Source organism: Sebastes umbrosus, chromosome 15 (assembly GCF_015220745.1).
Source record: "Sebastes umbrosus isolate fSebUmb1 chromosome 15, fSebUmb1.pri, whole genome shotgun sequence".
NCBI classification, from domain to species: domain Eukaryota; kingdom Metazoa; phylum Chordata; class Actinopteri; order Perciformes; family Sebastidae; genus Sebastes; species Sebastes umbrosus.
Window position 1 is genome coordinate 14469691 of NC_051283.1, and position 19273 is coordinate 14488963.

The following is a 19273-nucleotide window of genomic DNA, read 5'->3' on the forward strand; positions in this document are numbered from 1 at the left end:
CTGTGACACTGCATACTTTTGGCCATATGTGTACCTATATATAGATATCGGGCTACATGTTGGCATTTCTATATATTTAAGTTTCATTTTTCTTATTTCATATTTAGTGCATATCTGTTGTATTTGTGTTAATTGCCAGTGAAGTTTACTGTTTATAATGTAGTTATAATTATATTTGCTGGTTTTGACAAGTTTAAACTCTTTAATAAACAAATTTAAGTATGAAAAATGCATGTTTATTGATATATGTTTATGTTGAAATACAAAATATAGCTATCTGATTTCTTTCCACCATTATGCAAATCAAAGTTCCTTTTTGATCTTGGGAACAACCCGATATCATGACAAAGCTTGTAATAGACCCGTCTGTCCACCAGAGGATAGTGTGTCAGTGTCACGCTTTGCCTCGCAGAGACGTGAATATTACACGCCTGTATTAATGTGCAGTACCAGCAGGGGGCAACAAAGCCCCTCGCTTAGGTTGAGGCAAGAAAAACACTTTGTGAAGTTAAGGTAAAACGTCATGGTTAGGCTCAAAATAATAAACTACGGAACTAACTAACTGAGTAAACGTAAACTAAGTAGAACACGTACGGAAACAATGTAACGTCAGTACGGGAAACATAACAAACACGGTCTTTCTCACTTTATATAATACGTAACTAGCTCTAAAGTTAGACTTCCGTCACTACAAAACACTGCAATTTCATTCAGATGTGCAATATTCACGTCTCTGCGAGGCAAAACGTGACACTTCCACGCTTTATTCCGGTGGACAGGCGGGTCTGTTATCTACACGCTTTGCCGTGAGACTGGGCTGAAATAGTAGTTTGACAACGCAATTTCAACTCATGGTCCACTTACTAGCCTTTCTGGAGCTTTCAACCGCATCACAACAGTTTTTTTTTCAGTTGTCATGGAGATTGATCTGTTGACATGAGAGCTCAGTGACTCAACCATAGCACTTTTACTGTTTTTTAACTAAAAAGGCCCACTGATTAAGACCATGTGACGTGGTTGAAAGCTCAAGACAAATCCATTAAGTGCACCTTGATTTGAGCTTGTTTTGTCCAAATAATCCCACAGTTCGCAGTAATGGAGAGAAACATTAAAGATATGCGGTTAATGATCATCATGAGGGTAAAGACTCTTATACCCATTATGATGTGACTTCATCATTACACCGGTTATAATGTTGATCTCCTTTGTCTCCAAACCTTAATAATGTCAGGTCATGTTATTTATTAGTTGCTTTATTAGTAGACACTAATAAGCTAATCCTCCTTCTGTGTGTGAGTATGTGCAGTTGTGTTCGTGCCGCCCATAAACATGCTGTTTTGTTTAAGGGCTTCTTGTGGAATTTGGTATTTGTGGCGGTGGTTGCTTGTTTTGCTGTTTAAGGCTGCACTTTTTCCCATGCTCGGGCTTAATGTCAAAAACCACACGCACACACGAATGCACACGCACACATATATCTCTTGCTTGCTGGTTTGGCTGTTTGTTCTTCAGAGAGCAACAGAGGATGGTTTAGGTGGTGAAGGCGCTGGGAGATTATAGTGATGATCTGACTGCGTAGGTATCTGACGTCTGAGAGAGACAGAGGAGAGCGTGTGTGTATGTGTGTGTGGCGTGTGTGTGTGTGTGCTCCCTCTCGTGCCATCTTCACCGAACCGCAAAAAGTCACACCGGTGCACCACCTCGCTGCTCCACTCATTTCCATGTAACAGCTAATTTACTGCTCAGATCAAGTCTAATGAATCTGCACATCTTTGCTAACCCTGAACTCAGATGACCGCCCTCTTTACACACACACACACACATGCACAAATCACAGCTAGCGTGCGCCGGCCTTGTCATAGGGAGGCATCATGAGTTCCTCTGTGCCCTCGGGGGCCCTCCACAGCACAATGCCAGGCTTCAGAGCGCTGGCTAAATCCCCATCAGAGACAGTCAGCCTGGCTGCTTGGCAGACTGGCACTCCAGCAGAGTGTATTTACAGAAACCTCTGGAAGAAAAAGATCTGATTACCACGAAGAATATATACAACGCATCAATCAGCAGGGAGGCAACGAGAGACAGAAAGAGAGAGAGAGAGAAAGTGGAGAATGGTTCAATGCTGTGGTTTTATTGGTGCTCTTGAATCTTTACACACATGGACAGACACACACACACAGACTGTGTTTTTCTGGCAGAGGATGTGGGTCCAGAGAGCAGTCTGGTGTTTCAGTTTCAATCTTCTCCCTCAGCCCAGATCAAGCACTCCAGTCGGCAACTAAAGATGATGTCACTATCCCACAGCTGTCCCCACCACTCAGCACTGCACTACGCCGTGTGTGTGAAAAGCTCTGCTGAGGTCAAATAGGACTCTCTCCCTGTCTCACTCTCTTTAATTCTGTCTTCTTTCAAAACTCTGGGGATCCTGCAGGCCGTGCTGAAAGCTATGGTCCGGATCAAGTTCCCTCTGTGTTTATCTGAGACACACGCACACACGCACATATTCTGTATACTCCGATTCTCGCTGCCGGGAATCGTGGCATGGGGAGAGAGTGGGAAAGGGAGGGGAAATGAGGGGATGCTTTTACAGGAGAACCATCACAAACCATCAGAGGATAACAGTGTTTTATTCACACATAACTGGCCACACAGACACCGAATAGCTACTGAGCTTGCGTGGAAGTAGAGAGAAACTCAATATGGACAGTATTGTACTTTAGTGCTGTACTCACTCATTCTGTTTTGTCAAACAGAATTATTTTTCTTTTCTGTTTCAAAGCAATTTACTTACTTTTCAATTCATAAAAAAGAGGTGGCTAAATGATTGCCAATCATGGGGATAATAATAAATGAATAATGCACAGAATAAATGAATCACTGTAACAATTAAAACACATTACTTTTCTATGTCTACATTATAAAAAGAATTGTGACGACTAAGTCAAATTTGTTTTTAAATATTATCAAAACTACATCATGTAGTCCTCAGATTTCTGTGGACATAGCTTAATGAATGATCGTTCCTTCTCACTGGTCTGCATTCAGACAGCTTAGAAACAGTTGCATCGCTACTATAAGGAATGCAAATCAAAATACTTCAACTGAATTGTGGGTAAAAACTGCAAAGATTTAGAAAATCAATCAGATTCATAAGAAATAATATCAATTCATCTCTTCCAGCTCAGCTCCAAGAATGGTGTGATTACACGTAAACAAGAGGCTTTTCTTTTAACATACATATTATTTCTATGGGTATATGTTTTGATAAAATACATATTTAATGAACCTGATGAGCTCTTTTGATGCAGACATTTTCATTGAAGTCAGATGAAGTCCCAAATTTTCTTTTTTTTGTTTTTACGATTTTAATGTTTCAAAAACATACTGTACCCATAATTACAGATAGCATTTAATGTATTTTTAATGAAGCTATTTTAATTCATAAAGCCTGTGTATTTTCACAATATATATATAGCCTATAAAATATTATTTTTTTTGCAATTCAAAATTTGTATTTCTTTATTCAATACCATTGTAATATATGCACCATAGCTATTTCCAAATTTATGACAAAGTAATCCCCCCCAAAAAAAGAAAAAAGGAAAGAAAGGCTGGGAGAAAAACTGGGAAAATAAATAAATAAAATAAGATATATACAATATTTTCAATAGCGATAGAAAAATCTTTCAAATTTCATACAAGACAGCACCAACAGGAAGATATCACATTATAACTACACACTAACATAACAACATATTTAATATAGCATAACTACAGCATGCTCTTAATTTATGGGGGTTAACGCGTCAACGAGGTTGAAAGCTTCCTGGAAGTGAAACATGAGTGTTCGTACTGTAACTGAATGCAGCTAAGTGCACTTCAATCGTTGTTTTCTGAATGGGGGACTTTTAGAGGGCTGTTATATTATATCTGATTTAATAAAGGGTTTTGTGTGATTTTCCCTCCACTACGACATGAACTGAACGTCCACATTCACACTGGTATAACTTGTATATAGCGTAATACAAACTAGACACACATTTGACATCACTTAGAATTACAACAGTCTTATTCAGCCTTAGTTAGTGAACTAACCAAAGCTCATTATGTTCAGATTAGGTAAAGTATGCAAGAGTTTTTTTTATAGATTTTTCTGCACCCTATTTGTGTAATAACAACACAATTTTCTAATAATAAATATCTTAATTAAAGACTATTATGGGGTTATTGCAAAGTGTTCCCGTGCACTTTATGAGGCTCCTCATGTTTATTTTCAACCTTTTTTTTTTGACCTGTCAAGTCTGAATCTACAACTCAGTGTTTCTGCAGATAAACACAAAGACACACTGAGACATGATCAAAATAGCAATGATTAATAAACGTCTGGTACTTTTAGCATTAAATGAGCAGTAGATGAATCAAGGCAGCGCATACTTCCCGTCTCTGACTTGGTGTATAAAAGTCTTATGTATTCAATTAGTGATAATGTTAAGCAGTCCCATCTCCATCATTATGGTTAGAGTGGACGCGGCCCTTTTTGAATTCTTTAATTCTATTTTTACTTCAGTCTGGCTTTTTCTATGTGGCTGATTACAAGTGGCTTTGATGAGACTATAAATATTTTAGGAGTAAAACAAATTAGATTTTTTTGTGTGTTCAAAAATGTTGTGTTCGCCCTTCCCTCTCTCCCTGCTTTGCTTTAAGCGCCGTGCAGGGTTCAGCTGCACGGTGGAGAGAGGTTGGAGGTCACAGCGTAGCTCTCCGTGTGGGTGTCTAAGACGACCTTTGACCTCCTCTGACCCGCTGAACAGCAGCGAAACTGGCCGTCCAACTGAGAGCAGAGAGGAGGCCCAGAGGTCACCGAGAAAAAGAGTGTTTTCTCAGCTTCTTTCTTTACTCACAACTTCATTTTCTTCTTCTTATTCTCTTATTCTACCGTCACTGTTACTGCATAAATACTATGTGCAAAATCTAAGCCCCTAATTTAGCAATAAGAGTAAAGAAGAACATGCTTATTTTCTTATTGACACCAGTGTCTTTGGGATTTATGCACTAGGGTTTTAAGAGGTTTCCAGGGCCCAAGGATCATGAAACTCACTCAACAGATAAACGGCCGTGTAAACATTCAAATCAGGTAAGAGAAAGGAAAACAACAAAATGACAGGGGACTTGCTTTTTTAAGCACCAAAACAGCAGGAATTTATCAGCTGTCGTCTTGTCCCGTGTTAATCTGTTATTATCAGTCAATTCCTATCCTATATATTTTCTTAAGTAATTTAAAAATGTTTAGTTTTTTCTTTAAAACACGTCTATTTCTTTCATCACATTATTTTTGCTTCTTTCCGTATTTTATTGCTGCAGCTCAATCGCTCATCTTCGCCACCCTCCACGCATTATTTATTTCTTTACACTTGAACGGACCTTTAGCATCTATGTTTTGGGGAAAAAGGAATATATCTTATAATAAAAACATAAGACAAAACATATGCAATGGCAGATTTTTCAACCAAGTCTACGATTCTCACACACACCCCTCTCCCAGGGCCCCTCATCCTTCCCATCCTCCACCCCCCTTCTCTCTCTCATCAAGGGTCATTTGCTCAGCTTCCTGCCTGCCTCTCCTGGCTTTTCCTCTCCATTTCTGATTGGTGAACTTCTACAGGTCTCTGATTGGTCAGTGTTTTCAGCACCTCCCCTTGCTAACAATTATGAAAAACACCTCCCCTTTTGGGGGGGGCACTCCTTCTTTCTCCAAGGACAGCCTCCTCCTCCTCTGACTCCCCACCTCCTCTGAGGTGCTCCTCCTCCTCTACTAACAGAGATGAAGGGTGTTAGAGCGCCTCCTGGTGGACGACACCCTTCGCAATGTGCACCATGTTGTTTAAAGACTCACTATTCTGCACTAAATACAAGAAAAGATTAATTTCCTGAACAAAAAGGCATAAAACTGACCTGAAATTGAATAAATGCTTAACAGGAAAAAGAAAGTTTAAGAAATAAAAATAGACAAGAGGCTCTCACAAACAAATCTATAAACTCTGAACACTGGATTTGATCAATCATCCAAACCTAGAGTGCCATCTAGTGGTTTCATGTGTAAATTGTGACAGAAAACATACATTTTAAGAAAACTGTATGGGGAAAAAACAACAACAAGCAAAACAAAACGATTCTTGTCCATATTTAATGTTGAATAAAAGTGGCACTAGTTTAAAATTAAAATGTGAATAAATCAAAGCCTAAGAGAATTAGTATTGTCACAGATTTAATTAACTAGAGGTGATTTTTCTTTTTTCGCAGGGCTGTTGAAAGCTCCCTTTAAATTCTCTATTAGAAAAAGTTTCAAGCCTAAACTGGCTTTTCATTATACCTAACAAAAAAAGCCAGTACTTCACAGAGGCAGAAACCGTAATTAGTTGTTTTTTTCTATTTACTCAGCACCTGAACACAAAAGATGTGTTTTGCAGACTGATTCAAAATCAAAATCATTTGAAATCATATAAAGTTAAGTTATATGTGCATATATCTCTATATTTTCTGCATGCAAAGCTGTAGCAAGGTGCCATGTAGGGGGTCCCAAGTCAGCAAATCAGAAAATGATGTCAGGAAAAAAGTAATTTCTTCAAAATGTTAGCTTTTCAAGAACTAAGAAAAACTTCCTTGTTTTAGTTTGAGTACAATTCAAGACACTTTGAGAGGTGTTAATTAGCTTGCAGTGATTAAAAATGTTCTATGGAGGAGCATACAATTCTTCAAATTATTTAAAGACACACTACTTTTTTTTTTTTACTTTTCTTATAGTCAACAAATCCTGTGAAAAAGACCAAAACGAAATGAACGAAATGACCAAAATGAATTGACCCTACTATCATGTTTTGTCTGTGTCCCCAAAACCTGATACAGTTCATTCCTCTGTGCCATCGAGCTCCGTCGTTGTCCGAAACAGTGGCGGAAGAAGTACTCAAATGTTTTACTTTAGTAAAAGTAGAAGTACCACGATGTAGAAATACTCGGTTACAAGTCAAATTCCTGACTTCAAATATTACTTAAGTAAAAGCACAAAAGTATTAACATCTAAATATACTTAAAGAAAAATACTCATTGTGCAGAAATGCCCATTTCAAAATGATATATATTATATTATTGAATTATAATTATTAATGCATTAAAATGTACTTTACTTAAATTTTGCAGTTGGTAAAGGTGGAGCTTATGTTTATTATATACACTGCCGGGGAGCTTGTGAATTTCACCACAGGGATCAATCAAGTCTTATTTTTATCTGAGTTAATACATCATACTTTATTTGTTGATAATATTTTGTATTATTAATCTGAATCTGCAAAGTAACTAAAGTTATAAAATGAATCTAGTGGACTACAGAACTTAAGTAAATGTACTTAGTTACTCTGGTTGCTGTCGTGATGCCGTATTATGGTATAAATCCACAGCTGAAAATAGTCCCCAACAAATACACTATTTACTCCTGTTTGAGTTAAGTTTGCTAAAAACTACAGTGCCCAGCTCTTTAATCAAATAATTTAGCCTTTTTTGTAAATTTAAGTTTATATTTCTGACCCATTTTTAAAGATTCAGTAGTAACCAACGATGAGAGACACTAACAGAATTGGGACTTATTGACAGTAATATACAATATTGTCAGTCTTGTCTTTCAAGTAATCTTATGTCTTATCGGTTTTTGTACAGTTTTACTACCTGTCATAACAAGGAAACTAATCAGGATAATTTATTGTCTTTTCGTGAGATGCTTTCAGGCCTCTGCATGTGTAGCAGGTTAAATACTTTAATATAAACTTTCTGTCTTTCTGAGGAATGAAAGATAGGCTACACCACTTCCTATCTTTCTCCATTCCCATCTCCTGACCTCCTATAGGCTCAAAGTTTTTATTATTTTACTGGATGTGGTCATGTGAGAGACACAAATCCATCATTATCCGCCACAATCACAACAACGCAACACAGAATCACACCGTCCGGCCACACATACAGTGTTGGTATGAGCCTGTGTGTCTGTCTGTCTGCCCGGCGTCCCATACATCATAACGCAGCGATCCTACAGAAATGGATCTGATCATTGATAAAACTATAACCCGTCACTAGGGCCTGATGAATGTGTCTCCTCGCTGAGTGTACGGGCATGTAAAGTGTTGTGATGATGACCCTGCTGATGTCTAAGTGAGGGGGAAGATAAAACTCCACATAAATCAGCTCAACAGGGGGATAACAGCGCATTCCCACAAATCATCCCGGGAATCCGAGGGTGTCCCGGTCCTGGAGAGGAATTCTGGGAAGGCTGCCAGAGAGAGAGACAGGCGAGGATCAATGGGTGTCATTGCGGCCTGTTTCATTCCGCTTCCTGTTTCTGTCTCGTCTTTGGGTCTACCTTTTCTTATCTTTGCATCTCTGTCAGTGTTCCTCTAAAATTATAAGACAGATAGATGAACAACTGCAGGACATCTCGTACAATTGATATGAAACATGGGTGCAAAACAAGTCAAAAGCATGTTATATATGGGAGGCTTAAGATGTATTAAATCAAACCGGCAGGGCAGTATTTCTACCAAGGAGGCAGCTGTTTTCAAGCAAGTGGACGGCGTGCAGGAGCAGAGACGAGGGGAGGGAGAGGAGGCCCGAGAGCAAGAAAATGGAAAGATGAAAAGGCTGCCGGGGTGGCGAGGGATGCACATTAAAAACATTAAGAAGAGAGAATTACAGTGGCGGAGAACAAGGTCTTTGAGGGAGTGCTCGGCGAAAGAACAAAGGGAGAGGCTTGAGGTATAGGAAGCCCTCTGCGGATAAGACTCTGGATAAGTGTCAGAGACAGGATCGTAAATCCCGAAACCCCACGGTCTGCAAGCTGGGGCCGGGGTCAGGGAGGGAGAGCACACAGAGAAGGGCTGGGGAGAGGTGGGAGGTAAATGATAATACTGAAAGATAGGCTGAAAACATAGCCATAAAAAAACATCTTATGGTTGATTCTGAATCACTGAAACCAGATGTTATTGGGATACTTTTCTGCTGAGATGCTTCTGTGGTAAAGGTGCAACTGGACATGGCAACATGGCAAGTGGAAACAATGTCCGGGTTCTGACGCATGGATCAAATTAAACTCCCCTCATTATCAGCCTGTGTCTCACACCACGCATTACTGGCATTCTGTCTGAGTCATTTGTGCATCTAAATACACTACTGACACGTTCAAAAACAGGAATGGTGAGTCACGTAACACTACTACCCCCCACTCCTGTGTTGCAAATACCTGTCAAAGCTGAATAGTCCAACGGTTGCTAGATAGTAGTTTCAATAGATGAATAGCAGTTCTAACAAACAGAGAGCGAGACCGTCTATCATTAGGTTTGCTCCAAAATAAGACCAACAACACATAACTATGGGTGGATTATGAAACAATGGGCCCCACCACTTCTCTACATAGGAGACACACAGACTTTATAGTTATTTTAGTGTCTTTTTGTTGTCTCTTTGTAGTCGTTACGCATCTCTCTGTGGTTTTATTTATCTTTGTGGCTATTTGGTATCTCTTTGTAGTCATTTTGCTTCTCTTTGTGGTTGTTTTGCATCTCTATTTAATTGTTTTGTGTCTCATTGTAGTTGTTTTGTGTCTCTTTGTAGTTGTTTTGTGTCTCTTTGTAGTTGTTTTGTGTCTCTTTGTAGTTGTGTTGTGTCTCTTTGTAGTTGAATGCGTCTGTAATCATTTTGCTTCTCTTTGAGGTTGCTTTGCGTTTTGTTGTAGTTGTTTTGTACCTCTTTGTGGTCATTTTTGTCTCTTTGTTTTCCTCTTTTCAGTAATTGTGAGTGTCTTTGTGGTCTCTTTGCAGCTTGTTTTGGTTTGTTTATAGTCTTTCTGTGTCTCTTTGTGGTCATTTTGTGTCTCTGTAGTCATTTTGCTTCTCTTTGTGGTTGTTTTGCATCTCTATTTAATTGTTTTGTGTCTCATTGTAGTTGTTTTGTGTCTCTTTGTAGTTGTTTTGTGTCTCACTGTAGTTGTTTTGTGTCTCATTGTAGTTGTTTTGTGTCTCTTTGTAGTTGTTTTGTGTCTCACTGTAGTTGTTTTGTGTCTCATTGTAGTTGTTTTGTGTCTCTTTGTAGTTGTTTTGTGTCTCTTTGTAGTTGTTTTGTGTCTCTTTGTAGTTGTTTTGTGTCTCACTGTAGTTGTTTTGTGTCTCTTTGTAGTTGTTTTGTGTCTCTTTGTAGTTGTTTTGTGTCTCTTTGTAGTTGTTTTGTGTCTCATTGTAGTTGTGTTGTGTCTCTTTGTAGTTGAATGCGTCTGTAATCATTTTGCTTCTCTTTGAGGTTGCTTTGCGTTTTGTTGTAGTTGTTTTGTACCTCTTTGTGGTCATTTTTGTCTCTTTGTTTTCCTCTTTTCAGTAATTGTGAGTGTCTTTGTGGTCTCTTTGCAGCTTGTTTTGGTTTGTTTATAGTCTTTCTGTGTCTCTTTGTGGTCATTTTGTGTCTCTGTAGTCATTTTGCTTCTCTTTGTGGTTGTTTTGCATCTCGTTGTGGTCATTTTTTGTCTCTTTGTAGTCATTTGCTCCTCTTTGTGGTTGTTTTGCCCCTTTTCTGTTGTTGTGTCTTTGAGGTCTCTTTGCAGCTGTTTTGCATCTTGTTTTGGTTTGTTTGCAGTCTTTTTGTGTCTCTTTGTAGTCGTTTTATTTTTCTTTGTGATTATTTCAAGTTGCTTCCTGGTTGGTACGTGTCTCTTTTAGTGACATTTTGTAGGTGAAGGCCCAGGAGGCCCCTGACACTTTAGGCCCCTGGGCCTGTGCATGGTACTCCTGTTTAGTAATCCATCCATGCACATAAATTGCAACATAAGATATGAGCCAATTTGAGTACGTTTTGAAGAATATTTAATGAAGGTCTTCTGTGGCTCTGGAGGAGCTTTGTGAAGTCTGTGAAAACAACCCTGATGATGCCATCTCAGGTTTGGCTTGGACTTCAAATTTATGATAAAAATAATGTAGGTGTTTACCAGGCATGGAGGATCTAATGAAAATAGTCCATGGAGTTGCATTTTGGGAAATCTTGGATCCAGTGTTTTTTGGAGATTGACCCTAATTAGTGTCAGGATATACCTCAACCTCTGCAAGTAACCAAACATGATGGAGTACCCCTTTATATTATATTATGTGAACACATACAAGGAATTTGACTCCGGTACTGTAGATGTTTATAAGAAGGGAGGGACACTGTAGCGCACTATATTTACTCAAATCACTTGTTATTTCTACAAATTACTTAGCCATTTTTAACAATAGAAGTATATATTTATGATCAGCTTTAAAGCCTCTGAACACCCACATAGGTGTTTCCAGTTAATCTGGCTGATTAGACCTTTTCTCCGGACTCCGTTGGGGCATGGATAGACTGACTGAGCGACATCCTACCGAAATTCCTGTTAGCTTTGTTGAACCTGTTAGGGTGGGACAGATTACGCCTTTATCATTCTGATTGGTAGATGAAGATTTGAGACCGAATAAATTCTCATCATACCTCTACATACATTCAACCTGAGCAGAGGTCTAATCAGCCAGAAGAACGGAAAACACTTGTGTGGCTGTTCGCAGGCTTTAAAGATACGTCCAGTGGTGTAGTGGGGGGTATATGGAGTATACCCACTCCATATCAGCCAAAAAGATATTGGAATATACTGTATAGGAGAGTATATACCCAGTTCCTCCTCTGTAACCGACCCATCTCTACCTAGTAGTACACCCACCTTATCAATGACCACTACACCACTGGATACATCTTCAGTATAGCGAGTGGACTCGAGGCTGAGAGACACACACAGGCTTGGGTCGGAAAGTTTTGAGAGGTGGACTTATTTATTGTCAGTTTTTGTTCTTTTCATGGGATTTAGCGTCAATAACAAAAATATCGAATATCACCGGCTTTGTCCTTTAAGTCATATTATGTCTTATAGATCATTCTGGAAAAACACTTGATCCTACACTTCCCATAATGCATGCGTCTCACATTTCACTTTGTTTTTCTTCCTTGTTTAGTAAAGGCCAGATTATTATACAAGGCCTTTAGGTAACCTGCTGTGCTCCTCTGCAACCAATGCAAATTATATGTGCAGCTCTTCATTAACTGTGTCTACAAGCAACAATGAAGGTGGTAAAACACCAATTTACAATATGTTTCAAATGAAAGTATGGCTACAAAGGGATAACAGGTATGTAGGCATTATAATTGCAATATTTTCACTTTGAGGCCTTATGCGCCACAAGGCACGAAGAAGGTAGGTATAGGTATAATTTGTCTTTGTTCTCACAAATGTAAAGGAAAATAGAGGACATAATATACTTCAAACAACTGGGAGCTAAAATGACATTGCCAGCCTGGATTTAATTAGCAAAACATAAAGAGAAAATACAGCCTCTATAGAATTGGACATAATCACGTGTATTGAATATGAATGGTGCAGCCATTCTGTATTTCTATTGAACGCCTGGTTCCCTGTGATTTCCTCTGACAAAAATATGCCAACTGGTTCATTCAGCAGCCCAATTAGGACATACATGCCTTTTCAAATATACACTCCAGAGCTGGATGATTATTGAGACAGGAACTTGCTCAGCTTAAATGAGACTGTGGTTGAAGGTATATGTGCGTGTGTCCGTTTGTACACATGGACGTGTGTAGGTATCACATGTGACAGGTGACGTATGTTTTCAGGGGTCTTTAATAACAGTGTGGTCAGCAGGAAATAAGACACATGTCCTGGTGCTGTTACCATGTCGAGCACAGTGTTTCTGTCAGTACTCCTGATGCTGGGGGGTTTCTTTGGGGCAGCGGCGTCTGACTTGCAGGTCTACAGGAAATCAATCCACAGTGCTTTGCTGAGCAGTGATGATGGAAGACGCACTGTGAGGAAACAGCCACACCAACAGGTAACAACTATTTAATGAGCAAGACAGAGATGGCTGTTCCATTGGGAAGCTGGATTCGTCATAAGGTTTTCCTTCACAGCTTAAAAGATTAGTCAACTAATTGGTCGATAATTGTCATTTTTCAAGCAAAAATGCCAAACTCTGATTAAGCTTTTCAAAAGTGAGGATTTTATACCTTTCTTTGTCTTATATGTATGATTGGAAATTGAATATTTGGGGGTTTGAGGCTGCTGTTTGGATGAAACAATCAATCTGAAGATGGCATTTTTCACTATTTGCTGACATTTTATAAACAAAACAATTAATTAAAAATATCTGAAAAGAAAAATATCTGTTAGCTGAAGCCCTTTCCTCGTGTTCTGGCTGTCATGATATCAAATTTTCTCCTCACGATTATTGTGGCCAAAAGAAATCACAATAACGATATTATCGCAATATCTGTAGAAAATTTGAATATAACAATAATAATAATTATCAGTCAAATTAATCTTTAACTTTGTTTATTGTGCGCTTTGACTCTTTTTTTGGCAAATTAATTACACTCAAAATATAAGTGTGGGGAGGTGGAGAGAGAGTATTTAAGAGGATTATTTAATAATATTATCATATGTGTATTATTAACACAGTATCAATATTTCATTTTTAAAATATCACAATTATTGTCAATATCGGTATTACCGTGACACCCCGATCTGTACTACAACTGTCAAGATCATGAAAGTATAATTAACTGAAACTATTTGCTATAATTCCACACATCTTTTTACAAGACAGCGTATCAGAAATATGTGCATAGAAATTGACTAGTAATAAAGGGGTCCACTATTTGTGTTATTATTATAACACAACATTGGAACTCATCAGCTATCCAGTGAGATCACATGTACCCATTTTTATTCTACATTACTGTGGAGCAATAGTGAATGCATCATTGGTTTTATTTCATCATTGGCAAATGATAAAATGACTGACAACTGACAAATTTAGTCAAATAAATCTTTTTTTACTGGAGGATATTTTGATGCTTGCCCTTGATATGAAATAATAATATGAAATAATGTGACCTGATATTAGTAGTAAAAACTAGGCTCCAACAAACAATTATTTTGTTTAATCTGTTGACTATTCTCTCAATTAATGGATTAGTCAGTTTTTTAAGAAAATGTAAAAAAAAAATAGTGAAAAGTCTAGGTGACTTATTTAAATTGCTTGTTTTGTCCAATCAACCGTCTAAACACCTAACATTTTGCTACCATGATCATTTACTACAAAGAAAACCCTCATATTTGAGAAGATGGAACCAGCAAATGTTTGGCGTTTTTTAGCTCGAAAAATTACAAAAAATATGAACTGATGTTGAAACTACTTGACTAATCAATTAATTGACTAATGGTTTCAGCTTAAACAAACTTTTTTTTTGTTTCCAGACAAAAAGTGAAATAGGCAGGAGTTTGGATTATGAGAGTTTCAAAGCACGCATGACCCCCAGCACCACAAAAATCAGCCTCCCCAACATCATCAAGTTCTACCCGCCCACCGCCAAACCTCTCCACCTGCACGCCAACATGCCCATGCGCTTCGGACGGGAGATTAGTACTGGTGACGACAGGGTCCCAAACTCGAGCCCCAACATGCCCCAGAGGTTTGGGCGGTCCTGGGAGGTGATTCGATTGTGTCCCGAGTGCCCTGTTGTCCGAGATGCAGCGAACCCGATGCTGCCTCAGAGGTTTGGGAGAAGCAGTCCATACTGGAGCCTTCTGAGGACTCTGGCCAATGCACAGTTAATGAACACTGGCTTGCCGTGGTAGGCAACTCTTAACTCTTTATTTCTAATTCAATTTAACATCCGTACACGTCTACGAGTTCTGTCTGTTTATGAATAACACCAATGTATTCTCTTCTCACAGGGCTGAAGATTTTAACTTTACAACCAGCTCAGAAGAGGTGACGCCAGAGAAGACCTTTAGAGGATGAAACCCTTAGGTCTACTATAGTAAATATGTAAATATCAGTGTTTTTAGATAAGTAAGTTGAAATATTTAAATGTATAAATCCCTTTAAATAAAGTTACATTATTGTGACAGAGGTTTGTGTTTATTTTTGCTCTTATTATTGAGTCCTATTTACTTTTATTATGAGAACACGTCTTTTAAATCTAAAGATAATTGCCTCATACAGTGTTTGTATGAGGAGGCACACTCCTTATCTTTATAAGCTCCTGATATGGGAAAATAATATATAATTAATAGGGCTGTCAATCAATTAAAACATTTAATCGTGATTAATCGCACGATTGTCCATAGTTAATCGTGATTAAACGCAATTTAATCGCACATTTTTTATCTGTTAAAAGGAGATTTGTCAAGTATTTAACAGTCTTATCAACATGGGAGTGGATAAATATGCTGCTTTATGCTAATGTCTGTATATATTTATTATTGGAAATCAACTAACAACACAAAACAATGACAAATATTGTCCAGGAACCTTCACAGGTACTGCATTTATCATAAGAAATATGCTCAAATCATAACATGGCAAACTGCAGCCCAATAGGCAACAACAGCTGACAGTGTGTCAGTGTGCTGACTTGACTATGACTTGCCCCAAACTGCATGTGATTATAATAAAGTGGGCATGTCTGTAAAGGGGAGGCTTTCATTCACATATCTTGAGGTCAGAGGTCAAAGGACCCCCTTTGATAATGGCCATGCCAGCTTTTCCTTGAGCGTTATTGAACCTCCTTATGAGCTACAACAAAAATATCCCAAGTTTTGTTGATGAGTTAAAGAAATTAGTGGCAATAAAACAAATGTGCACGTGTTTCTGTGTGTGTCTAACTGTACCACAGCTCTAAATGCTAGATAGAAGAAGGGATAGTGAAGCTGCCATTGATACCAGGAAGGGACTCCTTCAGTACAGTCATTGACCACTAGAGGGAGACAAACACCAAGTCAAAGTCTCCAAAGATAACTAACTCCAGGGTCTCCTAACCAACACACAGGGTACAAATCACAGGCTCTTCAAAGTACCAAAGGGAAGCATAAAATATCCTACTGTTTGATGCAATTCGAAAATATTGTCCTCTATCTTTGTGCCTCTCTCCCATTGAGAGGTAAATAAAGGTGTCAGTACCGAGGGAATGCCACTTTCAGACCCTTATCTCTATGCCATGTTCCCATCCATCCATGCACTGCACAATATCCATATCCAATATACAGCATGACACATTTTAAATCCCTGTTCTTGCTTAATCTAATCTGCTTTTACAGACCCTTTTCACAGCAGACACTTGTCAGGGCAAGAAAAGCACAGTTAATAATAATGGCTGCATTCCTTTTAGGTGAATCCGTTAGGGCCCTGGTATGCTGGCTCATGGCTTAAAGCACCTAAATGGAACGGAGGCATCATTAGTAGTTTAGTAGTCTATAGAAAAAGATCAATAGGCCTTCTTTTACAGCAGACATGTTGACTTGATAAAGAAGGGAAAGCACAGGTGTTGCTCAAAACATTAACGATGGCTCTGTTCTGTTCAAGTGTCCCAATAATGTCATGACAGTGTGACAGCGAGCCAGCAGCACGCACAATTGCAGGAACTAGAAACAGAAGCAGCTAAATGGAATTCAGCCATCATTAATTGTATTATTTACACCTGTGCTTTTACTTCTGTGACAAGTCAAAATGCTGCTGTGAAAAAGAAGCACATCATTTTAAAACAAGACAATGATTATCTAGTATCTCAGTCAAGGTTTAGTTACAACTCTGGACTAATTCAAGCTGGAAAGCAATGGATTGCAATTGACTATTGATTACATATTGAATTTAAAAATGTTGACACTCTGTCAGTAAAATAGTATCCAGCCAAGCCATTGTATAAATAGTATTTTCATATTTGAAAATGTATAAAAAGAAATCTGGAGGAGTCAGTTTGAATGGTAGTATTGTTACCAATAATGCCTTAAGGTGCTAAAGTTTGTCAGGAGATGCTGAATCATCAGCAAGTACAAGCACAGACTTTGCACAATATCATTAGTTATTTGTAATAAATGTAGGCTATGTTCTTCACCATATGAGTGCCTTGTGCATCATATCTTTTTGAGTTGTATCATATCCTTTCTACATTCGGACATCTTACACATGAAGATAGGTGAGATTCAGCCCTGCCCCTTTCCAATGAGAACATAACACTAAAATATGCATCAAAGTTAGATCAAGCAAAATGCACTGAGGTATGAGAGGTGGAAGTAAAAAAAATGTATTGATAAAAAAGGAGGTAATAAAAAATGCATGTGAATTGAAAAATGGAGCCACAAAAAAATTGATGTGAAATGAAAAATTGTGTGATAAATTATCAAGTGATTTAATTAATTTAAAGCCGATTTGACTAGAATAGTCGTGATATGATGAAAACAGAGCCATGTTTCATCATTTTCACCATCTTACATTCATCATTCACAACAAAAAATTGCCATTTATCATTTAAGGAAAGTGATCTCAAGGGTGGAAGTATAAAAAATGTGTGATGAATTGTCAATTGATTTGATAAACTTGATTAACATTTTATTTGAAACAGTGTTGCTCTGATAATCAACTGTCGACCACTCATCATTCACAACACCCAGCTGACATTCATCGTTTACAGCATGCAAATTTTTGCTACTTCCGCCCAATCAAAAAAACAGAACACACCCTCTCAGCAAATTGACTCACTGGGCGTTTTGAGCAGATGTAACAAACAGTGCGTGCTGTAAACAATAAATGTCAGTTGGGTGTTGTGAATGATGGTATGAATGGTATGTTGATTATCAGAGCAACACTGTTTCAAATCTGAATCAAGTTTATCAAATCACTTGATGATTCACCACTCCATTTTTCATTTCACATCCATTTTTATGGCTCAATTTTTCAACTCACATGCATTTTCATCACCTCCATTTTTATCAATTCATTTTTTGTTACTTCCACCCCTCATACTGAGGACCATTCTTAGGGTTATGGCCGGGGTAATAGACAAATACTGTGTTTACTGTAGTCTATTTAAAGATAGTGTAATAGGTCTCACTTTAGTCTTTACATGCTTATTTGTACATTATGCGTTGCTTAAACTAATATTTACAATACACAAGTTGGTTCAGTGCCATGCGAAGTGGCAACACATAGAGAGCCTATAAGTCACGGCCCTTCCGGTTGACCCCGTTATCTTACCTTATGTGTTTTATCCAGAGACTCCTGGTGTTCTCTGAGAAGACAACGAAACAAGCAAGACCTGGTGTTTGTGTGAGTACATCCCAGTACGAAACACACAGGTATCGTAGCTTCAGAGAGAGAGAGAGACGTCACTTACGCGACTTTTGCGTGTGTTGTCTTTCTAATCACGTATTTTCACAGTCTTATACTTCAACAGTTTTACAACAAACTGAGACTTTCTTGACTTGCAAAATTATCTTTTAAATTGACAAATATCATATGTGCGATCCATGGCGCAATTCAAACGGGATCAAAAAAATATTTGTCTCTTGCCATTGACTACCGTACTTATTTGTTCCGAAATTAGGTCCCATGGTGTCCACCGGAAGGGGCGTGACCAAACCCTGCTTAGGGCCCCAAAAAGTCTAGGTCCGGCCCTAATTTTGTTTATCCTTGAAGTGATGATCAATGTTTTTGAATCTGATATTTTAAATATAAATCATGTGTCTCAGTCTGTGAGTCAACATAGGTGTCTCCAGCATAGCAGAGCACTCTGAGCCAGTCAGTGGCATAAAGATGACCGTGGAGGAACTTGTTCTACTGCTTCAAACCACAAATACTAAATCACTAAGTCATACATGAGCACATGACTTCATTGTCATATATAATCCCTATACAAATGCCCTAAAAAGTAAAAGTGACTCATCCTACAATGTATGTCAATGGAGAGAATAACATATACCTTGAAAAACAAACTGGGTGTTTTTGAGGAAATATGGAAATCATTTAATGATTTCATAAAAAGTAGTGATATTGGAGAGCTTCTACAGGAGGAATAATTAAGATAGGATACGTACAAATTCACAATAGTGATAGACCCTCAGAAGGGAATGGATTCTTGTTTTTGAAAATCTTTTTATTTTATTTATTATTTATTTTCCAAATATATATTTGCTGTTTATGTGTATCTTCATTTTTTTAGAGGTGCCATTTAACTGTTTAATTGTCTGATTGATACTGTGAAGATGTGCATTGATTTTAGCCCTGTAAGAAAGGGAAAAGTTAAGAGGGAACTGTGTGGAGGGTGTGTGGGGGATGTTATGTTTGTTAAAGTAAATCATGTATTGAATAAATTGCTTAATAATGCTGATGTT

At 38.1% G+C, this 19273-nt stretch overlaps 1 protein-coding gene across 1 annotated transcript; it reads left to right on the forward strand.

Annotated features, from left to right (window-relative positions):
- Nucleotides 1–12776: 12776 nt before the first annotated feature.
- On the forward strand, nt 12777–14906 carry npvf (neuropeptide VF precursor). Its single transcript, XM_037795572.1, has 3 exons — nt 12777–12932; nt 14360–14736; nt 14840–14906. The coding sequence occupies exons 1-3, from the start codon at nt 12777–12779 to the stop codon at nt 14904–14906; spliced, it is 600 nt and encodes a 199-aa protein (XP_037651500.1).
- Nucleotides 14907–19273: the final 4367 nt, after the last annotated feature.

Bases quoted from the DNA above. Each gene is read 5' to 3' on its own strand.
- npvf (XM_037795572.1), top strand. From the start codon at position 12,777: ATGTCGAGCACAGTGTTTCTGTCAGTACTCCTGATGCTGGGGGGTTTC. The intron at 12,933-14,359 runs GTAACAACTATT...TTTTGTTTCCAG, and splicing joins GGAAACAGCCACACCAACAG to ACAAAAAGTGAAATAGGCAG. The intron at 14,737-14,839 runs GTAGGCAACTCT...CTCTTCTCACAG, and splicing joins ATGAACACTGGCTTGCCGTG to GGCTGAAGATTTTAACTTTA.